Here is a 26,638-nt window from a genome sequence, read left to right as displayed (position 1 = left end):
AGTGAAAGTGTATTTCTCTGTTTTCCGCTATTCTCTCTTGCATAAGGGGACTGCCTATGTTGCTATACCTGCATGGTTTTGTTTCCAGTTAAAGAGGGCGAAAAAAACATCGCTGGCCACAAGAAAAGGAACTTTGAAGACTTAGATCATTCTTGGTCACAGTATTTTTTAGAAGCACATTTGGTGAGTAAAGACCAGATTTCTTAAACTACCCACTCCTGCCGAGGAATCTCCCCTCCCTGTGCTGTGTTTTCGTCAGAGAACTGAACATCACAGACGTTAGAGAATGTAGTTTGTTGCTGGGTTTATCTACATGGTTCTCTGCGTGATCCCCGCAGCAGGGACACAGCAGGCTTTCATCAGCATTTGTCAACAAATTAATCTAATGATCTCCCCTTGGATCAGTTTGGAGAGTAAGTATCTCCTTGTGATTTCTGTGGCCCAATCAGTAACATTGCACATTTGCATTTGCAACAGAGTGTTTCACCCACAATTAAATCCATAACTGCTATTCTAAATAGCTGTGTTAACTGCAGTATAGCAAAAAGCAGAGCTTCTCTAATAAGCACTCTAGTTTTCTTGCACATATCAGGTTTTTATGCTAAGTTATTTTGACAAAAAATGCCCCCAAGGTATAATCAAGTTAATAAAATTTATTGAGAACACAACCTATGCAATGAATATGCATATTTATAGAAGCTACACAATCAACCTCTTATCAGATCACTGTACCTCATAAAGTGAACATGGTAGATTGTATTTTGTAGGGAAAGCCGACTTACAACTTGGCACTTGCCCTCTGCCTCGACAACGATTAAATCATGAGCCACTGTAGCTGCTGAACTTCAACACTCCCTGAAAGGAGTTCAGGGTGGAGATGAGGAATGAGACACTCTGTGCTCTGGGAAAAACTGGAAGAACAGGTCTTTAGTTAGATGTTTTCAGGAGAAGATTTTATGAGCCCAATTCTTGCATCTCCTCGTATCTAGAAAAGCACTAAAATCATTAACGGTGACGTCTGCTCCTCCTGACTAGCGCCAAGCTTCTCCCCAAATGTGTGCTTGACTGCGTGTGGTCCCCCTTCACTAAAATCACATATAACACTGACCTACCCCCCTGCCTCTTTGGAGCAGTTTCTCAGGGCTATCTGAGATGCTGTCTCCTGGGCTATAGTCCTCTTTTTGCCCCAAATAAAACTTAACTCATAACTCCCATGTTGTGTGTGTGTGTGTGTGTGTGTGGTTTTTTTTTTTTAGTTGACTGGAAGAAATGTGACATTTCTTATGCTTAGGAAATCCATACTGAAAGAGCTATTTTAAGGAACTAGAAATTTACCCTTATGGGATAAGAATTAAAATTCGAAGAACATTTATCTGAAGGAAAAAAGGAGGGCTTCCCTGGTGGCACAGTGGTTAAGAATCCGCCTGCCAATGCAGGGGACACAGGTTAGGGTTCGGGAAGATCCCACATGCTGTGGAGCAACTAAGCCCGGGCACCACAGCTACTGAGCCTGCGCTCTAGAGCCCTCGAGCCACAACTACTGAGCTCATGTGCCGCAACTACCGAAGCCTGCGCACCTAGAGCCTGCGCTCTGTAACAAGAGAAGCCACTGCAATGAGAAGCCCACGCACTGCAACGAAGAGTAGCCCCCGCTGGCCACAACTAGAGAAAGACTGCGGGCAGCAACGAAGACCCAACGCAGCCCCAAATAAATAAACAAATAGATAAATAAAATTGAAAAAAAAAAAGAAGGAAGGAAAAAAACTACTTGCTCTCCCTGGTGAGACACTAGCCTGGCAGATGGAGCCTCCAGGAACCCAAGTCTCCTCCACTCCCTCCAGGGATGTTGGGGGGCTCGGAGAGAACAGCTATTATGTTGCAGGAGCCTGTGAGCCCCTGTAGACTTGAAAAAGCAACAATATTGATATTTACTCTGAAAAAACATAGAAACAGTTTGCGCTCCCACTGGGCTAGGGAGACATTGTTCCTGCTTCTCTGTGTTGCTGTGTCTTCTTGACGTGCACTGTTGAAACAGCATGAGAAAGTACAAAGGCAGTTGGTGGTACAACACCCTGCCACCGCCACTGCATCTCACCAGGACCAAAGCAGAGGAGCCGGGGTGCAAGTGGGAAAGGCGGGTATTGATGAGTGAGTGCAAGCAGGGGGACCCCCGGGTTCCGGGGCCCAGTCTTCAGGGAGCATCCCTCCACCTCCTACCCAGAGAAGAACTGCATCCTGGGAGGAGTAGGGCACTAGGCATGCGGTGGGTGGTCTTAGAAGAGAAGCCATAAAGACGGCATCTTCTTCTTATCTTTCTGCATCACAGATGGACCCCTTGGCATTTGGGTCCTTTCTCCGAATGTAGGGTTTTAGTGCAGAAAATAAAAGACTCAAATTACAAAGAAAACATCTATATTGAAATTATCGAAATATTGAAAAAAAACAAATTTGTAATATATGTGCTTCTCTATTAACTCGGTAGCAAGATTTTGCAGCAGGCCCCATAATGGGTGTCATCTTGGAGTAGTGATGTGGCATTTGCAATGCGATATGAAAAGAACTCATGGTGAGCAGCCATGAGCACGGTGAACACATCTTTGGGTTTTTTTCCTACATTTACAGTAAGAGGAAATGCTACATTTCAGTTATAGGTTAGTGAAAATGAACATGTACTTTTCCCCACCCACGTTCACAGGCAGGTCCAGGGGTTCTTGGGCACCAGGGTATGGACCTGCCAACCTGTTCCAAGACCCAGGAAATGTTGAGATCTCCAGATGGAGGTAAAGACTCCAAAGAAACACTGCAGCCACACAAGCTCTAGAAGACAGTGGGTACCAACCCTGCCAGTGTGCCTATGATGGAGGAGGCATTTCTGTCCGTAGTTAGCTGCAAACGCTGGGACCCAATCTAGTGATGCTTGTGTGACCCTCATCAGTTGACACAGCTGGGCTCTGCCCAAGGCCTCATTGCACAGAAAATACTGCTACCCATGGAAGACTTAGCCTGTTATTACAGTGTTTCTTGTTTAATAAACTTCTTCCTGAGGAAGTGGGGATGGTGTTTCCTATCTCATTCACCACTGAATTTAGCTAATGGTACATGTTCAAGAAATATTTGTTGAATGGCTATAGGAACAATTAAGTGAAGGGCATCTGGTGAGATTTGATGAACAATTCATAGAACTTGTCTGCAACCTTGATCTTTTCATGTAAGTAATGTCTTCTTTTGATAGTCTTAAAAGTTGATGGCTCTAATGAAAACAAATCACATGATAGCAAGTGTTGGAGAGCATGTGGAGAAGCTGGAGTCCTCATTCATTGCTGGAGGGAAGGTAAAATGGTGCAACCACTTTGGAAAATAGTTTGGAAATTTCTTAAAGAGATCAATGATTTTTGCATATGACCCAGCAATTTCACTCCTAGGAATCTACCCAAGAGAATGAAAACATATGTCCACATACGAACACATGCAATGTTCATAGCAGCATTATTCATAATAGCCCCAAAATGAAAAAATCCAAATCCATCAAGGGACGAATGGATAAGCAAAATGTGGTTTATCCATACAATGGAATACTATTCAGCAATAAAATGAGCTTCTGATACAACTGCATGATACAACTTGGATGAACCTTGAAAACATTCTGCTAAGTGAAAGAAGCCAGAAGCAAAATGCTACATATTGTATAATTCCACTTATATGAAATGTCCAGAAAAAGCAAATCCATTCAGACAGAAAACAGAGCAGATTGCCCAGGGCTGAGGAAGTGATGAAAATGTTCTAAAATTAGATTGGGGTGAAGGCTACACCCTTCACAAATTTACTAAAAAAAAATCACTGCATTGTACACTTTGGATGGGTGAATTTTACGGAAGTAAATTATAGCACAGTTAAGCTGTTAAAAAAAAAAGCAGTGGCTCAGTCTTCTCTAAGATAACCAGTGGAGACTAAGTGACCTCCAAGATCTCTACCTGAAGGAAAGGAAAGTGCCTTCTCTGGGGCCCAGAAGTAACTCCTTGTTACAAAATGCTGCAGGTCTTCCCGGGTTGGATGCATGAGGGTGCAGTGCATAAGAGACTGGAAACAAGATAGTGGCCAGACATGCAAGGACTCATGGCTGGCCCTTCAGGTGGTCTATCTGCAGGTTAGAATGCCCGGCTATTCCCAGCCTGTAAATTGTTCAGACTCTGACTAATTTAGTGCTGTGGCTGAAGTACACCTTTGCATTATTTGTGGGAAAATCTGGCCATCAAATTGAGACTGGAAGTCAGCTAGCAGGAGGATGCTTCCTGAACACAAAAACCACCTTTCAGGCAATTTCCATGTTAGTCTCTTCAGTCTTTTCCTTGGGCTCCTATAGACTAATTTGGATTATTCTGTGTATTTCAAAGTAATGGTGAATTTCCTTAACAAAATTCTATGGTTCCACATTATTAGTTTAGACTAGCTTTCCCCCAAACTGCTTTAGTGCAGTTTTCCAGTAAAGATCCCATGGTGAGAAGACAATCAAAATATAAAATGCAGCAAAAAAGTGACAATAAGATGATTGTTTAAACCTGTTCAACGTGGAACTGTCACAAATGGGGGCCGCAGGAGCACAGGGAGGGGACGGGCTGCCTCTCCCTCCCCTGAATTCTCCTTTACCTGTCTGGACACTGTCTCCCTTCCCACTTTCCATCTAGACCTGAGAAATACCGTTAATAGCTGAACTTAGCTCCCTGGTGGATGCAGTGGTGACCTGGGTTGGGGTGGGGGGTGACTTGTCCTCCTGGGGTGGGAGGAGTTTTAATTGCCATGGGGGGGGGGTGTTGTTGCCATCCTGGGCCAGGGTGTGTGTGTGTGTGTGTGCGTGTGTGTGTGGCAGTTGCCTCCTGGGCCAGGGTGTGTGTGTGCGCATGTGTGTGTGTGTGTGTGTGCGTGTGTGTGTGGCAGTGCCTCCTGGGCCAGGGGGTGTGTGTGTGTGTGTGTGTGTGTGTGTGGCAGTTGCCATCCTGGGGCAGGGTGTGTGTGTGTGTGTGTGTGGCAGTTGCCATCCTGGGGCAGGAGGCGGGGGTTGTGGTTGCCTTCTGGAATTCCAAAGAAGTGGTCATTTGGCCCCATCTCTCCCCTGGGTACTTGCATATTTCCCCGACGCATTCCAACACACAAGGGCTGGTTTTGAGTCTACAGCTCTTGTGTCTGGACAATATTTTCCACTAAAACCTCAGCACTTCAGACTGGGAAAGAGAATAAACAGGGCAAATTAGTGAAAAAACAATACTAATGAGTTAAAAATGTTGACTTGCCCTGTCTTTCAAATAACACACATTAGAGCTGAGCCATGTGTGTTGGTCGTAGCCCCACCTCGTCCACCTCACCCCAGCAGCCCTCCAGAGCCCTGTGGGCAGGCGCTGTGGTGACCTCTGCCCCCTTACAACTCCTGCCCTCACTTGCTCGCAGGGCCACTGCTAGCAAAGAACTCCTCCAGCAGACCAGCTCCCATCCACTGACAAGCAAAGACCCCCAAGATACACGGTTATGTGAAAAAAAGTACAGCAGAAAGAAATTTTGTAGAGAAGGTTACCTCTTAACGTTTAAAAAATGGGATAAATATAAGAACACATTGGCAAGTATTCTTAGATATGCATTAAAAAACTGAGAGGATCCACAGTAATACATTTGGAGGTGGGGTAGCTGGGGATGGGCGAGGAACTTCCCACTGTGACTCTGAACTATAGGAATGTATGAGCTATACAATAACTAAACGGTTGAAACAAAACTGAAAGAGAAATACAGTGCTACAAAAGATCTATTGTCTAAAGTGTAAACACCTGACACTCAGGCTCATGTTCTTCTCAGGGTGAGTGTCAGGTGGCCTGAAGCCAGGCCTCCTCCACCTAAAGAAAGCATTACTCTTATTTCAAAAGCTAATTCCTGAGAGATATGACCTGTCATAGGGCTGTGAAGGGAGCAAATGAATGGATGTTGGTCCAGGACAAAAAACACTTATAGTCTCTACTACTTCGGGGACTGATGAAGGAAAACAAGGGGGTGAGCTGGGAACAGGTCTGATCTTGGAAAGGTCACATTGATTTCCAGCAGCCAGGTTGCGAGGAGGACCTCTGGCGTTAAGTTTACTTTGACACATCCTCCTCCTGAAAAGTTCATCTCAAAAAAGATTTTCAGTGTTCCCGTCAGAAACTCACAAACTGTCTGAAAGTAGCTACCAACACTGAATTGCGAGGTGGAATTCACCCAAAGTGAACACTTTTAAACAAGTGTTTCCCTGTTGAGAGACCCAAGAGGTTTGTCTTGATTTAGTGGGAAGTATTATATAACTGTTAACATTGAGTGAAATATCCTAAAATTAGCACAGAAAAGTTCGCCAGTGCTCTGACAGACTGTTTCAACAAGTATTGTATACCAAAAAATATAAGCAGTGTACAAGGTGTTTGTGGCTTTGTATGGCTTGATTAAAACTAATTACGCTTAGGTGACTTTACTGAATAGGTGTGAAAATCTCCCTCTTGTGGGTATAAACAGCGACAGGCATGCGGCTGGGTAGAAGGTACGAGTGACATTTATCTGAATCGTGCGGCTTAGCTCTAAAATCAGTTGTTCTGGAACATGCCAATTAAGTCATTTTTGTTCAACTGCATCAACTTTAAAGGCTCAATAATCTTCCTAAAGATGCATCAAGATTTTACAATTAGAATGAGCTGTAACAAACACATGTTATTTCTAGCCAAAAAATCCCCCAAATCAAAACCTCCCCCAAGTCAGCCAAAAAACCCTGTGTCTCTCCACAGAATCTCTGCTGCTCATTCTGCGGCTCTGTCCGTGGCCCCGAGCACGATGTTCAAGTCTCGGGGGCTGAGTGATGGGAAACTGAAGTGGCCGCCCACCTCCCTGACTGCATCTGTGGAGGGAGCAGCCAAAGGGCTATTTCCCAGTTTTTACTCTTAGGTCTCGACTGAACAGTTAAACCATCAGGTGTACAAAATTAGAGATAAACTGAAGTTCCTCTTTCAGATCAGTGGAAATGAGATGTAGCTCCTTGTAAGCCTGAGTTCTCTGAACATGCAATCCAGACCACACTTGCTGGTAGAGGGGCTCCGAGGGGGCTCCGAGTCATTCACATTACTTCCTTCTACCGAGCAGGGAAGAGTCCCTCCTGATTTTAGGATATACACTGAGACCCTTTATTTGTTTGTGTGTGGGGCTCTACCTGTCAGCAGCATTATGCTAAAGCAGAGGAGCAAGGGGTGTACAAGATGACCTGACGTGCTGGAGAGGCAGGGAGACCCAGCGGGTAGGATCCAATGGTGCTGTGCTTAAGGGGCTTTCACCATCAGGACCCTCTGGGCTCTTGTTAGAAATGTACTTTCTTGGTCCAACCCAGACTTGCCTGGGAGCGGGGAGGGCAGTGCTCATTTTGTAACAAGCCCCGCAAGATGTTCTAATGCAGGCTAAAGAACGAATGCCGGCGGATATGAAGCAAATTCCTACCTGAGTCTTGCGTGGCCCAGGGTTGTGGACCTACTCCATTAAACACGGAAAACCACCCAGGCCATGCTGGGAGAAAGGGACCCGCCCGAGGGGCAGCAAAGGCCATTGGCTGGCTGGCAGAAGCATCTCCAGGACCCACCCAGCCCCTCCCCTGACTGGAAGCCCTGGAGCCACTGACCCCGCAGGTGACCCTGGTCCAGGTGTACCTGGACTCAGCTGGCCGCGCTGCCAGACAACAAGGGGATGCAGGCAGCTCTTAGCAGGTGGTGAAGGAGGCCCAATCTCCTTCACTCTCTCCCCCTCCAGCCCTGCTCCAGGGCCTTGGGAAGAGCCAGACTCCAGGTCTAAAAATGGCAGGGGCTCTGGGACCTCAGGAGGAGAGAGGTTTAAAACAAAAGACCATCTTCACGTCATCTGCGGCTAATCCCTGCCACAGACCTTACCGAGAAAAGCAATGCAACTTGTTCCCATCATTTATCTGTCAACGTATATCCACATTCAAATGGAGTCGCTGGTCCTGGATGAGCCCCCTAAACCTCAGCCCAAATGATCACCGTTGGGCGTCTCCGTCATCCAGCACCTCCCGCTGCCTGATGTCCTCAGGACCTGCAGAGGGCAGACCGAATCTTCCGTTTTGCTTTATTGGATACACCAGGTGTGGGAGTTACAAGTGCGCTCTATGCCGTGTGTCGGATGCAGTGTGCCTGTGCGCCTTCTCTCATAGGAGCTCTGAAATGAACTGACCTCGCTTACATATGGTACAAACACAAGCAAACCAAAGTACAATCAGGTGGCATCCCAATGTGGGTAACGTAAACAGTGAAATTACGAAGTCATGATTTTAAGCTCAAAATTCTTCAATGAAAATGGCATACAAAAATCATATAAATTACATTTAAGGTCTGTACAGGCTTCTAAAAAGAAAAAAGAAAAAAAATAACAATACTGTGCTCTGTACAATATTGCCTTCTTTGTAACATTCCAAACCCCCAAAACACTTTCCCTTGAATTCCAGAAAACTGGGCAAAATACACATGCAAGATAATTAAAATCATTTCACAAAAATACAAAATTGTGTGGGTTTCTTTTAAGGCACATTTCGTTTTAATACGGAACTCCCATTCCAGGAGCCCCTACCTCATCAGACTCTGACAGGTGGCAGGCGGCCACGTCCTGTTCCCACTCATCTTTGGTGGCTGAAGGGAGACTTGCTGGTGGGCGGGGGGGTGGTAGAGAGAAAAGCAGCCTCCTCCATCCTCACGCAGCAGCCCAGTTGCTGGGCATCGCAAAGCCCAAGGTCCCACCTCACTGCCTTTCTGCAGGCCTGTTTTCCCAATGTTTGGAAATATTCAATCCCTATGCAATATGGAGGGAAGATGCCACCTAATTTCCTTCAAAGCACAGGCACTGCTCACGGCCGACTGACCTCCAGGGAAATGTAGGTGGCACTGGGGGTCACCATGCGTCCTGCTGGGTTACCACCCCTGCCTGGTCAGGAGCCATTGGCTACAAGACCCTCCAACCAAGCAGGTGGGCACAGCGCTGCTCCGTGCACGAGAGGACGACAGAGGAGGACTTCGCCCAGGGAGACTGCACTCCAGCCCACTGGTACCCGGGGCGCGCTCCTCAGGGAGGCCCAAGTCTCCCCCCAAGCGCCCCGCGGCCCTGCAGCCCTCAGGCTTCCAGCTGGACCTCAGACTCGTCCATCTGCAGAGTGTCATTGTCTCCCAGCAGCTCGGTCTCGGGGACGGAGCCGTCCTCCTCCTCCTCTGCTTCCTGCACGGGGCTCTGGGCCACGTCTTCCGGGACATTCTGCGTGTCCTCAGTGCCCTCCGAGAGCAGGGCTGCCCTGTCTGCCACCGACGTGTTGGAGGGCGCGGTGGTGACGTACCCCGTGCTGGTGGAGCCGCTGCCGCTGTGGTGGGAGCCAGGCTTGGGCACCATCTGGGCGGGCACCTGCTGCGGGGCCATCTGCATCGGGATCTGGACCGGGTAAAAGTTGGGCAGGTAGGCCCCGTAGGCCGGCACGGGCTGGTACCCATTGACGGGGATGTAGAGCTGGGGAGGGGGCACCATGGGTCTGATCTGGCCCTTCATGGGGATGAACTGGGGCTGCGGGAAGGGCTGGGCCTTCTGCTTGGGGCCCCCGTAGCGGGTGTTGCTGACGTTGCTGACGGGGCTGGTGCTCAGGGAGCTGGTCTGCGTGACGTTGCTGGCGCCTGAGGTCTGCCCCGAGCTGTTGTAGGTAGACAGGTTGCCCCAGGCCCGCAGCCGGCTGTGGATGTCCTTGAAGCGGGGCCGCCGGCTGGGGAACTCGTGCCAGCACTCGATCATCAGCGCGTACACCCAGGCGGGGCAGTCGTCGGGGCAGGGCAGCACCTGCCGGCTCCGGACCATCTCCACCACGTCCTGGTTGGAGTGGCCGCAGTAGGGCTGCAGGCCGTAGCTGAACACCTCCCACAGGAGCACGCCGTAGGACCAGATGTCCGAGTCCACAGAGAACTTGCCGTACATGACGGCCTCGGGGGACATCCAGCGGACGGGCAGCAGCGCGCTCCCCGTCAGCCTGTAGTAGTCGGCCGAGTACACTTCGCGGAAGAGCCCCAAGTCCGAGATCTTCACGGTCAGCTTGTCGTACACGAGGACGTTGCGGGTGGCCAGGTCCTTGTGGACCACGTGGTGGCTGGACAGGTACTCCATGCCCGCGGCGATCTGCGCCACCACGTGCACGAAGTCGGGGGGCTCCAGGGCGGACTTCACCGTGCGGTCGTCATCTGTGCTGCCCACGTCCGAGTGCGGCGAGCGCATGACCAGGAACTCGTGCAGGTCGCCGTGCGAGCAGTAGCTGAAGATCATGCTGAGGGGCTGGTCCTTGGTCACCATGCCCAGCAGGCAGACAATGTTGGGGTGCTGCAGCCGTGCCCGCAGCAGGGCCTCGTGCCGGAACTCCTCCCGGAGCGGCCCCTCCGCTTTGTCCTTCAGTGTCTTGATGGCCACGGCCTGGGTCTGCTCGCCCGGCGCCGGGCCGAACAGATGCCCTTTGTAGACCTTCCCGAACCGGTCCTCCCCGAGCTCCTCCATGAACCTCACCGTGGACAAGCTGATCTCCTTGAGTTTGGCCTGCCAAGAAGAAAAGCTCCGGTGAAACATTTCTGCCACCGAGACGCGAGAAGGCAGAGCTGAACAGCTGGGAGGGCATTCTGGGGGGGCGGTCCTAGAGCCGCCCCCCAGCCTGGGCTTGCAGAGGACCCGCCAGTCCCACCCGGCCCAGGCTCAGCCTGCCCCGCACAACGCTCTCTGCTCTTAAATGTGCTCTGACACCATGAGGCTGCCTGAAACCTTCAACAGGGTCCCAACCAGGCTACAAACAAGGTCCCCACCCCAAAGATACCATTGCAGACTATATGTGTGAGGGTGTGTGTGTGTGCACACCTATGTACACACCCCAGCCATGCTGAACTCCGGCTGTCCCAGGTCACCCTCCCAGCTGTGTCCCCCACTTAGGGCCTTTCCTGATGTTCCCTGCTATGCGCCCACCGACAGGCCCAGCCACCACTGTCCATCACAACAGGATGCAATGTCTATTTCCCTTGAACCCTGAGGTGTGCTTCCCCTGATCTGAGTCATTTTTAGAGTCCGGGCCAGCTGCTCTCCACATGTGCCTCCAAGGGCCTGTTTTGCTGCTTCCTCTTGATTAGATTCTCCAGTGGATGCCACTTGACAGAAGCACCACACAGGTGAAATCGATTTGAACCTGGCGTCTCTCAGCCTCTACAACCTCCCGCCCCTTCTGTGTGCCTGGCCCCTGTCCTCGGAGGCTCTCCGAACCCAAGGGAATCTGTGCCCTCACCTGCCAGCCCTTCACCCGCAGCAGACCCTCAGTGACTCCTGGCTCCTGAGCTGAATGAGTCCACCCTCTCCCTCTTCACAGCCTGGTTGGAAATGATTTTCCCCCAAAACTTTCACGTAATGTAAATGCCCCTTCACTGAAGCTAGGTGGGCTGGGAGGGACCTTCTCCTGTGATACATTTCAGGGTGTTCTCGCTATCCTAAGAACTCAGGTTGGGGGTGGTCTGCCCCCCTACCACCACTACAGGACTGTTGCTGTGCCCTTCCCTGTAAAACAAAACAAAACAAAGCAAAACCAACCCAACCCCAAACTGACCAGAAAACAGGTCCTCATCCCTTAAAAATACCATATTGACCCTCAAGTGGTGGGGGTGATCTGAGCCCTTCTATTGTGTGTCCTCCTGTGGGGACAGCTGAAGCACAGCAAAGTGAGGACAACTCATTCGGGCCCATGCTGAAATGGCTGGTCTCTGTCGAGGGAGAAGAGTGAAGTCCAAACACACCTTCCATATACTCCCTAAGGACACAGACGTCCTGGTATATTTTAGAGAAGAAACGGCAAAATGAAAGGACAGTTTAAAAGAATTAGGTGCTGTGTATCAAGCAAATTAAGAAACCTAGAATTGGAGGTAACCAATCTCCAGGTAGAGGTTAAGCCTGGGGGAGCTGCCTCTTTAAATACGGGGGCACAGAGACCTGCTTATGCTGGTTGATGAGAGGCATTTCCACGTCCTGGCTGGGTGAGGCCATCAGCTGCCGCCTCTGGGGCGTGGAGGAAGAAGCCTTCTGCTTATTCCGGCACATGCAGACCAAGAAGAAAAGGCACGCGATGACCAGGGGAATGGCGATGCTTGGAACCAAGATGTACAGAATTCCCATCCTGCTGCTGTCTTGGGGGCCTGTGAACAGCAAGGCGTTCAAGAGTTTTCTGAAAACATCCTTGTCTGCAACTCGAAGTTCTCCACCATCCCACTCCCACCTCCAACTAAAATATTCAAGCACAAGTAGATAATCGGTAAGTTTCACAAAGGGACAAACTTATAAACCAAACCTCAAAAAAAGTAATGTACCCAAAAGCGCACATCCCGCTAAACATTTGCGAGACACAATCTAGAACTGCCCACCACGGAAACAAAGAGGAATACAGAGCTCAAAAAATAAACGAACTCTAAAGGTCTTACAGTAGCAAACAAACACCACCATCACATTCCCTTCTAATTTGAATACCGCTGGAAATAGGTGCTCTGACTTTTCATCTTTACTAAACTCGATGAAACACATGGGACACGCTTGTCCTCAGTGAAGGAAACTGGATACTGGCTTTAGAAATGATCCTTTTCTTCATTCAACGTTTTAGGGTCTTCCACATTTTTGTACAATGAACCCATATTCTTTTAAGACAATAATTAAAAATGCATTTGATTTAAAAGAGCACTGGTAGCCAATGAGTTTGACCCAACAATTTGCAGCAGGGGCAGAAAAATTCTTGAAAAACAACGGTAAGATGTACCAACAGTCTGAAGCTTCCAAGTGTTTTTCCTTCCTTTTTTTCCACGGTGAAGAGCAACGCTCTGTCTCCCCCTACAGGATTTACAGAAAAGCACAGAGGGCCCCAGGCTGCAAGGCTAAAGCACGGCCAGGAGCCCTGTGGGCAGCGCTGCCCTCTGAGGGAGAGTTGAGGCTTCCGCTCTGTGATGTGGAAGGCAAGTCCTCCAAAAGGCCCCTCTCCCCACAACGGCTTTCACCTTAACCTTGTGAATAATCACATGGGACTTGGGCCTCCCTATGACCAGTGGGTAATGAGCTTTCCATGTGAAAGCAAACAAGTGATTTCTGGTCCATGCGGTCCCCGAAAGAGCTAATTCAGTTCTAAAAATCACCACTATCACCACCATAGTAAAGAAGCCTTGTCCCAAAGCCAGTCTTGCCCCGCAGCGTCCAAAAGAAGATAAAAATCAAATACAACCACACACACACAACTCTCCTGACCCCACTCCGGAGGCAGATATTTTAGAAGACTCAGGGGCAGTGGGGATTCTGGGTCATTTTTCACGATTAGGGCTAAGGGGAGATTCCAGGACCCTCAGGCCAAGGTGAGAGATGTGACCACCATCCATAGGTTTGTAAACCATTAACTTTTATCATTACCTTTTAAAAATCACCAACAGAACACATGCTTATTAATAATTCTATTGACATCATTAGAGAAAAGTGAATGTTCCTAATAACTAATTTCACCAAAGGCTATACCATTGTTAGTAGGTTGGTATTCACTTAATTTTTTATGTATATATTTAAGTTGAACATGAAATAACCAATATTCAACTAATTTGACATACAGAAGCAGCAGTTTCATATAATTTTTAAAAACAGAATTTTAAATGGAATCACATCATCCATGTTTTCCTGCTCCTGGTTTTGTGGCAGAATAATATATCTCAGGCCACGTTTCTCACAGAACAGACAGCACTAGGCACTCTGCAAGAGCTGCACACTGTCCCATGGTACGGATGTACTCCAATTATCATCCAACCCCTTGTTGGTAAACAATTACTCTGTTTGTCATTTAGCTGTTAAAAGTGATTCTGCAACAAATATCCTTGCATTTCTGCCCTTTAAGTGCAAATATTTGTGCAATATCAGATTCCTATGGCATTGCCAGGTCAAAGAACATACATATTTTTCTTTATGATTTGATTCATTTTTAATTACAAAAATAAAAACTGCTCATTGTAAAAATATCTTATGTTTTAACATATCTGTAGGTCATGGGAAATCACTGCTGAAAGTATGACGTTTATCTTTGCAAAACTTCTTCCATGAAATATAGGTGCATATGTGTGCTCACTCACATACCCTTCACTCATTTTGTTTCTTTTATCAGAAAGAAAGAAGGAAGGAAGGGAGGGAGGGAGGAAGGGAGGAAGGAAGGAAAGTGAGAGAGAAAGGAAAGGGAAGGGAGGGAGAGGAGGAGGATGAAAGAAAGACAGAGAGAAGAACAGGAAGAAAGAGAAACCAGAAAGACATAACACAGCTATTGCCCTACAGCTTGCTTCTTTCCCTTAACAGGTCAATATGAACATCCTTCCTTGCAGGAAATTTTTTTAAACAACTGTAGCATTCCATTGAATAACTGTACTCTATAATCTAATTACCAAACTTTTCATTCTTAAAATTTATTCCTGCACAGAGATAATGATGTCTGTAAAATTTGCAACCGTGAACTACAAACTTTTCTCCTAGTCATAATTTAAGACAGAAATTGCAGGGAAAACAGTTAAGAGATTTAAGTTCTATTTTCTCCTCACTCTGCTAAGTCTCTGTGTAAAAGCTGAGCAGAGTGGGAGGCCTTGTGCCCCAACTACAGACGCTGGTCTGAGAAGCTGGTTGTAACTGTAAGGGGAAGCATTTCCACTAACAGTGGGAAAAGCATGACAATGTTCATTGGGAAACAAGAGGCCAAATTGAATATCCCAGGACCACACATGGAAAGAGGGCTGACAGGAGGGCCCCCAAATGTAAACAGTAGTCTCTGCTGAGTGGTGAAATTAGAGGTGATTTGCACATTCTTCTTCAGACTTTTCTATGACTTAAAACGTCCTATAATGACCAGATACTACTTTTACAACCAGCAACAGCTTTATTTAAAACAAATAATCATGGTGGTGAAACTCGGGTGTGGGCAGGGGGGCTCCCAGAGCTATCAGCCTCCCGGTTCCACATCATCACAAAGTACACCCCACAGTCAACACTTCAAAAAAAAAAGAGAGAGAGAATACATACTACAAGAGGGTACGTCACACAGTTCCATGCGTACGTTTTTATTCTGCGTGAAGCACCAGGGGCCTTCCATCTGCCCTCCAGGGTTCCGGCAGTAGGCGTGCCCTCCTCCGAGCTCGGGGAAGTCGGCGCTGGTCAGGCGGTGGCTGTGGGGATGCTGCAGGGCCCACGGCTGGCACTGGTGTCCCGACTTGGTGGTGCTCGCCGTCCCTCTGTAATCCGTGCCTGAGCCGTTGTAGCACTGATGGTCTGAGAGAGAAGATGCGTCAGGAGGCCCGAAAATTGAGAGGAAGCCGCCCTTCTCTGGGGGTCCAGGAAGCACCCTTCCTCAACTATTCCAGAAAGGAACAACTAAGCCACTTTGCCTGGATGTACCCACACTGAAATTTCCAAAAGACCAAAGAGTCTGACATCACTTCCAAGGAAAGCAGCATTAGACGTAATGACTGAATACAGTCCCAAGCCCACAAATTAAATGGGTGGGTGCACCAGGTACACATATGGGGAAAATAACTGGTCAGAAGTTATTCTATGACCCTGAAACCCCTTTGGACTCACCAGGCACCCCCATTCCACAATGGCGATGTCAACCCCAGCCTCACGTTCACTTGCACTAGAAGCAAAACCAAACGACGCAGGAGGGAAGAGAAACTCCCAGGCCTGGCCCCCCAGCCTCAGTAAGGACGCGGCTCTGCCTCCTGTGCGCAGAGCCCCAGGCTCACTCCTCTCCGGGGTGGGGGGACCCAGGGCCTCTCTGAGCCACACCTGGGGTGTGTGTTTGTTGAACACCGGTTACACCGTGCTTGCCGTGTGCAGGCACTGTTCTAAGAACTTTCTAAATACTAACTCATTTAATCTACATTCCAGCTGCTGAGGTCAGTAGTTATTACCCCCGTGTAATATGAGGAAACTGGTATTTAAGCAACTTGCCTGAGGTCCCATGGAGTCAGCCTGGCAACCCGGATTTGGACGGTGCAGTGGGTCTGTAGACCAGGCTCTGACTGCCCTGGTGAGGAGCCCTGCCGCCCTCGGGAACCCCGGCCTCACCAAGGAAGTGAATATTTCCCAAGCCTGGGAGGGAGGCGACCTCTTCCCTGGGTCCCCTCCCCTCAAGGAGGGCCACAATCCTAGTCAGCTGCTGAGAGGTGCTTGTGCACCACAAGGCAGGCTTGGAAGCAGACCCTGCCTCCCCCAGAGCTCCTCACAGCTTTGGCGGCAGACGCAGAAAGTCCTCCCATCTTAGAGAAGCCAAGTTTGTGGCTCATCGGGGTACAGTGACTTACTGGGGACCCACAGGCAGGCAGGGCCAGGAGGGCTGTGCAACTGGAACTGGACAACGGCGAGTCCCCACCCCGCAACTGCCCTACCGGAATGGGGGCCGGTCTGTGAGACGTCCCCGGATGGAATGGGGTCCCCGGGCTCTTAAGAGGCAGGACCCCGGGCTCGGGGGCGGGCAAGGACTCACAGCGGCCCAGCCTCTCGGCCGGGATGCCGATGCGCATGCAGTTGGCGGCGTCCGGGCTCTCGGGCATGGGCAACGCCTCGCACTTGGGCAGCTGCAGCCGCATGAGGATGAGCGGGTTGGAGCGCGCGATCGTGTACTCCTGGCGGCACAGGTCGCTCTCCAGCACCTCGCACTCGTCCCGGCACAGCTCGCGCGGCTTGGGCGCCCGGGAGCGCGCGTCGCACAGTGGGAACACGAAGTGGCAGAAGGACGGGATGGCGAACTGCGAGCACTGGTCCGACAGGTGCGTGGAGGTGCCGATCATGGTGAAGGCAGCTGCGGAGGCGGCGAGGCCGGCGTTAGGGTGGGCTGGGCCCTGCCTGGGACCAACACCTGCCTGGCAACCCCTGCCCGGCGCCCCTGGTTCCATCTCCAGCCCTGGCTCCCCACTCTGCCCGGGGCCCCTGGTCCCACCTCCTGCCCAGTTCCCCCAACCCTGCCCGGCGCCCGTGGCCCCCATCTCGTCCGTGCCCCGCCGCCCCCCACCCTCCGCCTTGTCTTCTGCCAGCCGCAAGAGGCCCTCACAAGAGCAGGGCCCCAGGGAGCACATAGGCCGCCCAGGTTTGCACCAGACAAAGAAGGTCCCTGGTGCCAGGGCTTCATTTACAAACATCAAAAGCGAGACAAGAAAGAAAGAAGACTAGGCCCCAGATCTCATCCACTAGATGCTACTTCCATGACAGGAAGATTCTGTTATCAGACCCAAAGCACTTCCTAAGGTCCTGCTATGAACTGGCTCTGCAAGCACACGGCGGTAGGTAGAGCTGTGAGCTGAGTGGCTTCTAGAAGGAGAGATTGGAGCAGAGGCACAAGGACCACGACTTGGTCCTCCTGACATCTCAGGGCCTGTGAGAAGAGGGGGGGCCTGGCCAGGGAGCAGATGACCCAGGGGATGGAGACAGTGTGCCAGAAAGATGAACGATCCGCCCTGTGACATGCAGCCCAAGGAGGAGTAAGATGACAAATGGGGGTGCAGGGGAGTCCCTCAGGTGGAGTCTGGGGAGAGCCAAGAAACTGCTGGAGGAGATTTTAAGTGGGGAGAGGGGCAGGGCGTTGTGATAAAGGAGAGCAGAGAAGCAGGCTGTCGCAGGAGAGTCTGGAGCCAGGGTGGGCTGGCTTGCTTTCTAGGGGCAAGACGTCACAAGATGGAGCCTGATGGGAAGAACCTGACACCTGATGCGGAGAAGGGAAGGGGGTGGGAGCTGCAGACACAAAGGCTGGGCAGGTGAGCGGGAGCAGAGTTGCCAGTGGCAGGAGGGAAGGTGTGCACTCCAGGAGCTCTCCTCAGGGCTGTGGCAGTCAGGGTTCAAATGAAAGCATCAATTGCCCCATACATGCCCATGCCAGAAGGCCCACCCCACTTTGACCTATGAAGGACCTGCTTATAAGGATCTGATCTTGGACAGCTGGAGAAAAAGAGGCACCTCTGCCTACACACCCTGCTGAGATGGGGAGGAGGAAACCAGCGAGGTTGGAATTTAGTTCCTGGGACACCCCAGCTCCACCCATGACTTGTAGTGCCATGCCCAGTGTGGCCAGCAGGTGGCGCTGCTGGCACCCATTCCCCACACAGCCCCCCCACCCCAAGGACCCACCAGCCACCCATGGCAGGCATTGGGTTAGACGAGCTGGCATGGGAGCCCAGTTCTGGCCCTGCCCTGTCATTTACTACCGGGTTGTCAGTCACTCAGTCCTTTCTGGGCCTGGGTCTTTATCTGTCAAGGCCACACTTTGGGGAATGAAAGCCCACATGGAGCCAATAAAATAGCACGTGAGATGAATGGTCCACGAGGGTCTGGTAACAGGCTGTGTCCATGCGCTGCACGCAGCGCTGGGTTCCGGGCACTCTGTAGTGTGCTGCTCACATCATCCTTAGTCCTCTGGCCCCTTCTGGACAATATTAAAATTGAGGAATGGAGAGGTAAGAGGTTAAGGTGCAGGGTCTCTTGAAGTTGGCTGACGAACCAAGTTTGAACCCAGTTCAGTCCCATCACGTGAGCTGGCAACTGACTACCAAGAGGGTTGTTGCCAGTGTTGGCCTTGACCCCCAGGCAGGGAAAGACCTAAGAAAGCCAAACATGGCATTGCTTTTGGGGTACCAACTGATAGGATGTCCCTTTTAGGATTTCTCCTACCCCTGCCCCAGAACCTATCATGTGAGGGTTTATTTCTGAAGGATGGTTCTAGGCATCGAGGAGGTCCAACCATCATGTCCCCGCTTTTGTTTACACCCAGCACATCACTCTGATGGTTCTGGGGCCCATTCCTGGGAAGCTTCCAGAGTCCCTGGAATGAGTTCTGACAAGCATGCTCTCCAAATAGACTATCTCCACAACCAATGCAGTCTCTAAACCTCAAGTCAGTCAGTCTAGAGCAACTTCACATTTATTTTTTCAAAAATACACAAATGTAGAGAACCCTCATTCTAAACTTGTACCTAAAAACTATTATAAAAATGAGTCTGCTTAGACATCTGATTTGTTAATCCTTTAAACAACTCCTGAAGAAATAATTGAGAGACAATCTTGTGCCTTGAATCAGTGTTTGCCAATTACTGGGATATAAAATTAATTCTGGAGTCTGTGGGCAGCATTTTAAAAGATGATTAGAACGGAACAGAGAATGTCAGAGTGCATGGTTCACATTAAGGCTGGAACCAACTTTTTTCTTTAATGAAATAAAACTGAAGAGAAAAATCAGAGTGCACTGCCTTTGTTCAGGGCAAATGTTGTTTCCTGTAACCCATTTCAGTTCTGTGAAGTAGATGTATATGTAGACTAAGTCACGATGTAAAATATACTTTTTATTGATACTGTATGTTGTGGTCAGAAAGTTTGAGAAGTTCTGCTTTAAATGGCATAAGAAGCTTTTCCAATGAGAGATACCAACAATTTCAAAAGATTCTCCCATTGGACCAAGATAGCACCTTCCAAGGTCTCCAGGTCCCATTACTGCCCTTCCATTCTCACTGGACACCTGGCCCTGTCCTCAGGGGGCTCTGTAACCATGGGCCAGGCAGGCCCCTCTGTGACCATGACCTTGGACCCTCCAGACTGTGGGTGAAATACAAAGCCAGGGTTGACCTGAACTTAGAAGGACATCAGTGTCACCTATGTGAGTTTCTACCTGGGGACCTCCTTTGTGCCCTTACCAGGGCAGTGCTTTGCCAGCCCCTCCACAAATCCCTCTAGAATCACCGGGAGCCCCACATCGCAGGTTGGCCGGGGTCAAGAACCACTGTGCAGAGGATGTAGTTCAACTGGGACACCTGCCATCTTCACAAGATCCTCCTTGTTCCTTATAGAGTCCGGAGAGAAAAAGTTTGGGCTTGTGGAGAGAGCAGAGAGAGGCGGAGGGGGGCTTTTTGGGGCCTTGGTCTAATTCATTTTCTCACTTCTCAAGGGCTTTCCCCCAGGAAGTCCTTGACATCAGTGTGAGGACTAACAACCAACCAGAGACAGTAACTTCTAAAACGACGGAGAACGAGCAGCTTCACTCCTAAATGATCTGCTCCATTTCTCACACAACGGAGAAGGTACCCAAAGACCTGGCTATGCCTGGAAACCGGGGGCCTACGGGGGTCTGAGTTCACTGCAGTGTCCCCAAGGCACAGCCGATGGCCTGGAACCTCTGTCCCCAACAGCTAAAATCAGGCCCGGGCACCGTTTAATCAAGCGTAACTCCAAGAAGGCAGAAGAGTCAAGAAAAGTAGAACCAAGAGTGAATGTGGCAGGTGCCAGCCTGGCCACGCGGTGAGGACAAGACAATGCAGGGCTTCGGACCCACGTGGTTGACTTAATTCAGTGGGTTGGTACATTCTAAGCAGACTGTACTTGCTAATTTTCATATACAAATGGGAACATTTTAGGATAAACCGCGGTGGTAATTGCAACTGCTTCTGAAAAAGGCCTCTGACTTTCTCTTGCAGGAGGCAGGGCACAGGGACTCACTGTCCAAGGTCATAACCAACAAAACACGCAAGCAGGACTGAAAACGCACCAGCGTGGCGACAGGCAGCTGCGTGTGTGCTCGCTGTCTCAGAACAAAGGGCTGCGCTCCTACCTGTGATTCGGTTTTCAATCTCCCCCTGCATCTGGAGGGAGTCCACATAAATGGTCCGGTTCCCAATGAAACGCGCACAGGCGATTCCCCGGTAAGGCTGGCAGAACCCATCCTCATGGTAGTCGTCTCTGGTAAAAACACATGGTCTGTAAGTACACTGGAAGGTGTCAAATATCCCCCATTTTTTTTTTTTTTTCTCTTTAAATTCAGCATCTGATGATCTAGCCATCTTGTCCCTTGGCATTTACCCAAATGAATTGAAAACTTCTGTCCACACAAAAACTTGCACATGCATGTTTATAGCAGCTTAATCCATAACTGCCAAAACTTGGAAGCAACCAAAATGTCCATAGTGAATGGATAAACTGTAGTACAATGCAATATTACTTAGCACTGAAAAGAAATGAGCTATCAAGAAAAGACATGAGAAGACACAGAGGAAACTTAAATGCACATTACTAAGTGAAAGAAGCCAATCTGAAAAGGCTGCATGCATACTGTATGATCCCAACTTTATGACATTCTAGAAAAAGCAAACTTATGGAACAGTAAAAAGATCAGTGAATGCCAAAGGGTGGGGGGAGGGTTGGTGAACAGGAGAACAGAGAGATTTTTAGCACAGTGCAACTACTCTGTATGATACTATAATGGCAGAAACATGTCATTATACATTTGTGCAAACCCAGAGAATACGCAACGCCAAGAGTGAACTGTAATGTAAACTACAGACTTCAGCTAATAATAATGTATCAACATAGGCTCACTAACTATAACAAATGCACCACACTGACATAAGATGTTACTGATAGGGGAAACTGTATGTGCAGATGTGGGGAACCGGTACACGATATCTCTCTGTACTTTCTGTTCAATTTTTCTGTAAGCCTAAAATTGCTCTAAATATAAAGTCTATTAACTTAAAAAAAAAATCCAGCATCTTTAAGGTCAGGGGGGATGAAACAAAGGAGGTTGAGTATGAAAGACGGATTATAAATGCGAAGTGTACACATGGGTGGGTACGTGCTCATGCCTATGTTCAAATACATGCAGAATATTAACAATTAACATGTTTCATCGTAGTCTTAAACTACATCAGAAACATTACACCCCTATTAACTTCCGTCGTTTGCAAGCGACGCTTTTATGAAAATGATGTTCATTCAGAAACTGTGTTCTACCGTTAAACTGTAGGAGAGAATTCTTTGAAACAGAGGAAAGCAATGGAGAGGATTCCAAAAAGTCAGGCAGGGCCTCAAAGAGTTTGTATAGCGATCTGTGCTTATTACACCACAGGAGAGTGGTGACCTCACCACTGCTCCACAGCGCAGACCACGTGTATAAATACGGGGGACAGAGAGGGAGACTCTCAAAAGCACAGCCCTCCCACTTGCCCTGCAGTCCGACCTTCCCCCCAGCCTGTAGGGAACAGCCTGCACACGTCCCCTTGGAGTCTGTGCTAAATTATTCTCAGTAAAACCTGTTAGTCCTGCCTTTGGACAATAAAATCAGTCATTCTAAGCACCTAGGTGCTTTTTAAAGTGGCCCTGAGGATGCTTCAAGGAGACAGTAAAAGTGGGCCAAAGCACATATATTAGGGCTGCCGTCTGCTGGGGAGCAAAGGAGAGGGGCCGGGAGCTCCCAGGACAAGCTTCGGCAAGTGCCTCAGGCCTGTAATTAAGTCACTTGTTTTCTAGCAAATCTGCCACCTGCCATAAGCCTAATACTTGTCGTCCACCCTACATTGATTTGGACCATCCCCAAACGAAATGTGGGTTGTGTCCAATTTAACCAAATGGACTTTAAGAATCCCTGTCTTAGCTTTCTCACAAATGTAAAGTCTGAACGATCATAACAGTGGAGACAAAGGGTCTGGCAGGACACAGTCTCTTCAGCCGCCTCTGGCTCTCTCCATCCTCTGCTGTCTTCTCAGCCCCTGAAGAAAATTTCTTTTTCAAAGAAAAGAACCTGGAGCCATAAATAATCTAAAACAGGAGATTCTGGTGTCAGCGAGAGCCGGATGCCCTTTCTCTCAAGCTCACCGGCCATTATTTCTTTGGGTCAAGGATTCCTTAAATATCGTTTAAATAAGCAAGCACATGTGTTAACAATACACACCCAGCCCACCCCTCTCTCACCCTTTGTGAGCTGGAGTTAACTGCTGATTAAACTAAAACCAATGTTACACTTGCCAAATACACAAACGCAAGTTCAAGTCAACTCTGCCCTGGTGTGTGAGCTCTGTATCCCCGTTTGCAGGCTGGGTTTAGGTCACTTGCCTGCTATGCCAGGAAAAGCATTAAGATGTGCACGTTCTTATTAACGTCAGCCCACCTAGGGTATGAGATTTGATTCAGTTAGTCCCTTGGGTGACCCCCACAAGAGCAAGCAATTTCTCTTCTCTGCCTCAAGAGTCAAGGAACAGAAAGCCTCGTCCCTCACTGTGGGCTTCTCCCTGGCCACTGGTCAGGTGCCCACAGGATGGGGGAGCAACAAGGGTGTAGGGAAGACACGCTGAGAAGGGGCTCAAGGCCATCACATCGTGTTGACAGCTTACTCATCTCAGTGGGCTTCTAATCTGGATTTTAGAGAATGTCCAAAAACGCAAACAGAAATGGTTGGACAATGACATCTTTCAGGTTTCTGAATTTTGAGAAAACAAGTGGGAATTACTTTTCAGTTCCAAACAGAATTACGTCTTATCTTCACCTGGCATTGTTTAGGACCTCTGAAGAGTGACAGAGCTGGAGTAAGTCTGTAAAACTGGTTGCTCAGAGACTAAAGAAAAGTGCTGACACAGAAGCTGCCTTCTATAAAATCCTTTAAACCACACAAGTGAAACAAGCATGCTCGCCAAATCTCAGAACATCAATGTGATAGAAACTCAATTTTGGAAATCTCCTCCATTCCTAATGCTGCCAGGCACTAATAACACAGATGAAGAAGAAACTTGTATACCAACAAGTTCATGGTAAAGGAGGAGAGAGAGAGGGAGAGAGATAACTACAATATTGGGGGGGGGGGGGGGAAAGCAATAGGAAAGGAGTAGGAGATTGGGAGGAAACAGAAAAAGGAGCCATCATACTGTGATAGAAAGGGCTTCTTCACAAACGGCTGAGGAGATGGTGGGGCCAGTCAGCACCTTCCCTGCAATGGTACCTGCTAAAAACAAAAACTGGTTTGAAGAAAACCTTAGAAAAATTCCTTGTTACAAATAATGAATAACCTTTAAAAGAAAGTAGGCTCCTTTGAGGTTGAAAAGTAATCAATACCAAAACTCAAATGTAGTTACACATTGTGTAGGAAGGTAACATTTTCCCCAAACAGTTTTTTTTGTTAAAAGTGGTTAAACCATTTCATAATTATTATTATTCTTATTATGAGAGGGTCTGCCTGCAATAAACAGGCTTCCTGCTTGAGTGAAGCAGAGGAAGCAACAGCTTCAACAAAAAGTGATAAACTCCATAAGCTTCAGGTGACCTGTCAGTAATGTAAGAAGCTGCAGTAACAAAACACTCTTCAGAGGAAGGTAACAAAATCTAGAGTATAAACCACAATGACTGGTGTACAATAAAAAATTACCAGGCATGTAAAGAAACAGGGAAGTATAACCCATGGTCAAGAGAAATAAACCCAGATGTTAGACTTAGAAGACTAGCACTTTAAGGAACTATAAGTATGGTAAACAATGCACAGAAGAAACTATAATGAAGATATGGGTGATTGCAGGAGAAATGGAAACTGTAAAAGAATCTACTGGAAGAACTAAAACATACAATCTCCAATAAAACATTCATGGTATGATATTAACAACAGATTGGATAAAACTAGGGAAAAAAATTGGTAAACTGGACAGGTCAATGGAAAATTTCCAAACTGAAACAAAGAGAGACAAAAAGATTTACCAAAAATTAAACAGAGCTTTAGTAAGCTATAGGAAAGTACAGGAGGTCTAACTTATGTCCAATCAAATCCCAAGAGGAGGGGAGAGACGCATGGAGTTGGGAAAAAGGTTTGAAGAAATGATGGCCAAAATTTTCCTAAATTTCATTAAAATACAGTAACACACCAACCAAGGAAGATCAGTGAAAAGCAAGCAGAATAAATGCAAAGGAAACCACACCTGCTGATGTCACAATCAACTTGCTAAAAACCTAGGATAAATAGAAAAAGGGGGAGATAAAAAATAATGGCTGACTCCTCATCAGAAACAAAGCAAAACAGAAGACAAGGGAATGACAGCTTCAAGGCACTAGCAGAGAAAATGAACTGTGAACCTGGATTCCATACTCAGCAAAAACTTCTTTCAAATAAAAGGGTCTATTAAGCAAAAAGACATAACATGAATGCACCTAATATCAGAGCTTCAAAATATATAAACAAGAATTGACAGAACTAGAGGACAAAACAGAAAAATCCATAATTATAGTTGGAAATTTTAATACCTGACTCTCAGCAATTAACTGAACTAAACAAAAACGTTAGTGAAGAAACAACAGAAACATTAACCACCCCCTTGGCCCAATGGACATCTGCAGAACAATATACCCAGCAAGACAGCATACACATGTCAGTGTACATGGCACGTTCACCCAGACAGACCATATGCTCTCCATAAAATAACTCAAAATACATTAAAAAATTGAAACCATAAATTTCTGATCACACAAAATTAAAGTAGAAATCAATAACAAAAATATATTTAGAAACTCTCAAACTATTTGGAAATTAAATAGCACACTTCTAAATAACCTTTGGGCTCAAAAAAGAAAATGCAAGAAAAATTAAATGGTATTTTAAATGGAATGAGAATATATAAAATATGAAAAATGAAAACAGGATACCCCAAATCGTGGAATGAAGCTAAAAGAGTAATTAAGAGAGACCTTTATAGCTTTAAATGCTTAAATTAGATGAGATTTTACACCTTAAAAAGCTGGAAAAAGAGTGTCAAGTTAAACCTGAAGTAATCAAAAAAAAAAATATTAATGATGAGAGCAGAAACCAATAAAATAGAAAACAAACAATAAAAAAATCAATAAAGCCAAAAGTTCATTCTTCAAAAAATTAACCAAATCGCTAACACCTAGAAAAAATGATTAAGAAAAGAGAAAACACACATTACCAATATCAGGAATGCACAAGGGGACTCACCAAAGACTCTATAGATGTTAAAGATAATAAATGAACATAGATATATATATCCAACAACTTAGAAAAAATGACAAATGACAATATACCAAAATTAGTACAGATAGGAATAAAAACTCAGAATAGCCCTAAATCTCTTAGAGAACTTGGAGTTGTAGGCAAAAACCTTCCCATGATTAAAACTCCAGCCCAAAATAATAGAAACTGGTGAATTCTGTCTAATATTTAAGGAAGAAACATCAGCAATTTTACACAAACTCTTCCAGAAAATAAAGGAGTAAGAGATACTTTCTAGTTCATTTTATGAGGCAAACATAAACTTGATACAAAAAGCTGACAAGTCTGTTCCATGGACATTATAAGCCAATATGCCCCCTGGTCAAAAGGGCAACATGCTCCACTAAACAACAGCAAACTGGACCCAGTGAAATAAAAAGACAATATAGAAATGAGTAATGGACCAAACTGGGTCAACCCAGTTGTAACAAAGTTACTTCAGCATTTAAAAACCAATCACTGAAAATACAGAGCTAAAGAGAGAAACCATGTAATAATCTCAGTTAATATTAAAAAAAAAATAGCAATTGACAAAACCAACACTCATTCATTATCAAAACTTTCAACAAAGAAAATAACTGTCAATCTAATAAAAAGGGCATCTATGAGAAACCTACAATGAATTTCTTACTTAATGGTGAAATAAGGAACATTTTCCCCATAGATATAGAAACAAGACAAAGATATCTGCTCTTACGTCTTCTACCCAACATCGCCATGAAGTCCTAACCATTACAATAAGGAGATAGA

The 26,638-nt window shown here is 47.4% G+C and overlaps 1 protein-coding gene across 2 annotated transcripts in view; it reads right to left on the bottom strand.

Annotated features, from left to right (window-relative positions):
- Nucleotides 1-8,327: 8,327 nt before the first annotated feature.
- The window catches only part of ROR2 (receptor tyrosine kinase like orphan receptor 2), a 216,956-nt gene continuing 198,645 nt past the window's right edge, over nucleotides 8,328-26,638 (bottom strand). The window contains exons 5-9 of one of the 2 annotated variants that reach the window (XM_068551870.1): nucleotides 20,684-20,811; nucleotides 16,583-16,897; nucleotides 15,121-15,366; nucleotides 12,034-12,236; nucleotides 8,328-10,608 (exon numbers count right to left, since the gene is read on the bottom strand). In XM_068551870.1, the coding sequence (XP_068407971.1) occupies nucleotides 9,163-10,608; nucleotides 12,034-12,236; nucleotides 15,121-15,366; nucleotides 16,583-16,897; nucleotides 20,684-20,811 (2,338 nt within the window). In that variant the 3' untranslated portion in view covers nucleotides 8,328-9,162. The remainder of the gene's footprint in view (nucleotides 10,609-12,033; nucleotides 12,237-15,120; nucleotides 15,367-16,582; nucleotides 16,898-20,683; nucleotides 20,812-26,638) is intronic. The other variant, XR_011075095.1, reaches the window with a different exon arrangement.

The sequence above is a fragment of the Eschrichtius robustus genome, chromosome 10 (genome assembly GCF_028021215.1).
Source record: "Eschrichtius robustus isolate mEscRob2 chromosome 10, mEscRob2.pri, whole genome shotgun sequence".
Lineage (NCBI taxonomy): Eukaryota > Metazoa > Chordata > Mammalia > Artiodactyla > Eschrichtiidae > Eschrichtius > Eschrichtius robustus.
The sequence above is the reverse complement of the archived record's forward strand: the minus strand, read 5'-3'. Positions and strand labels throughout refer to the sequence as shown.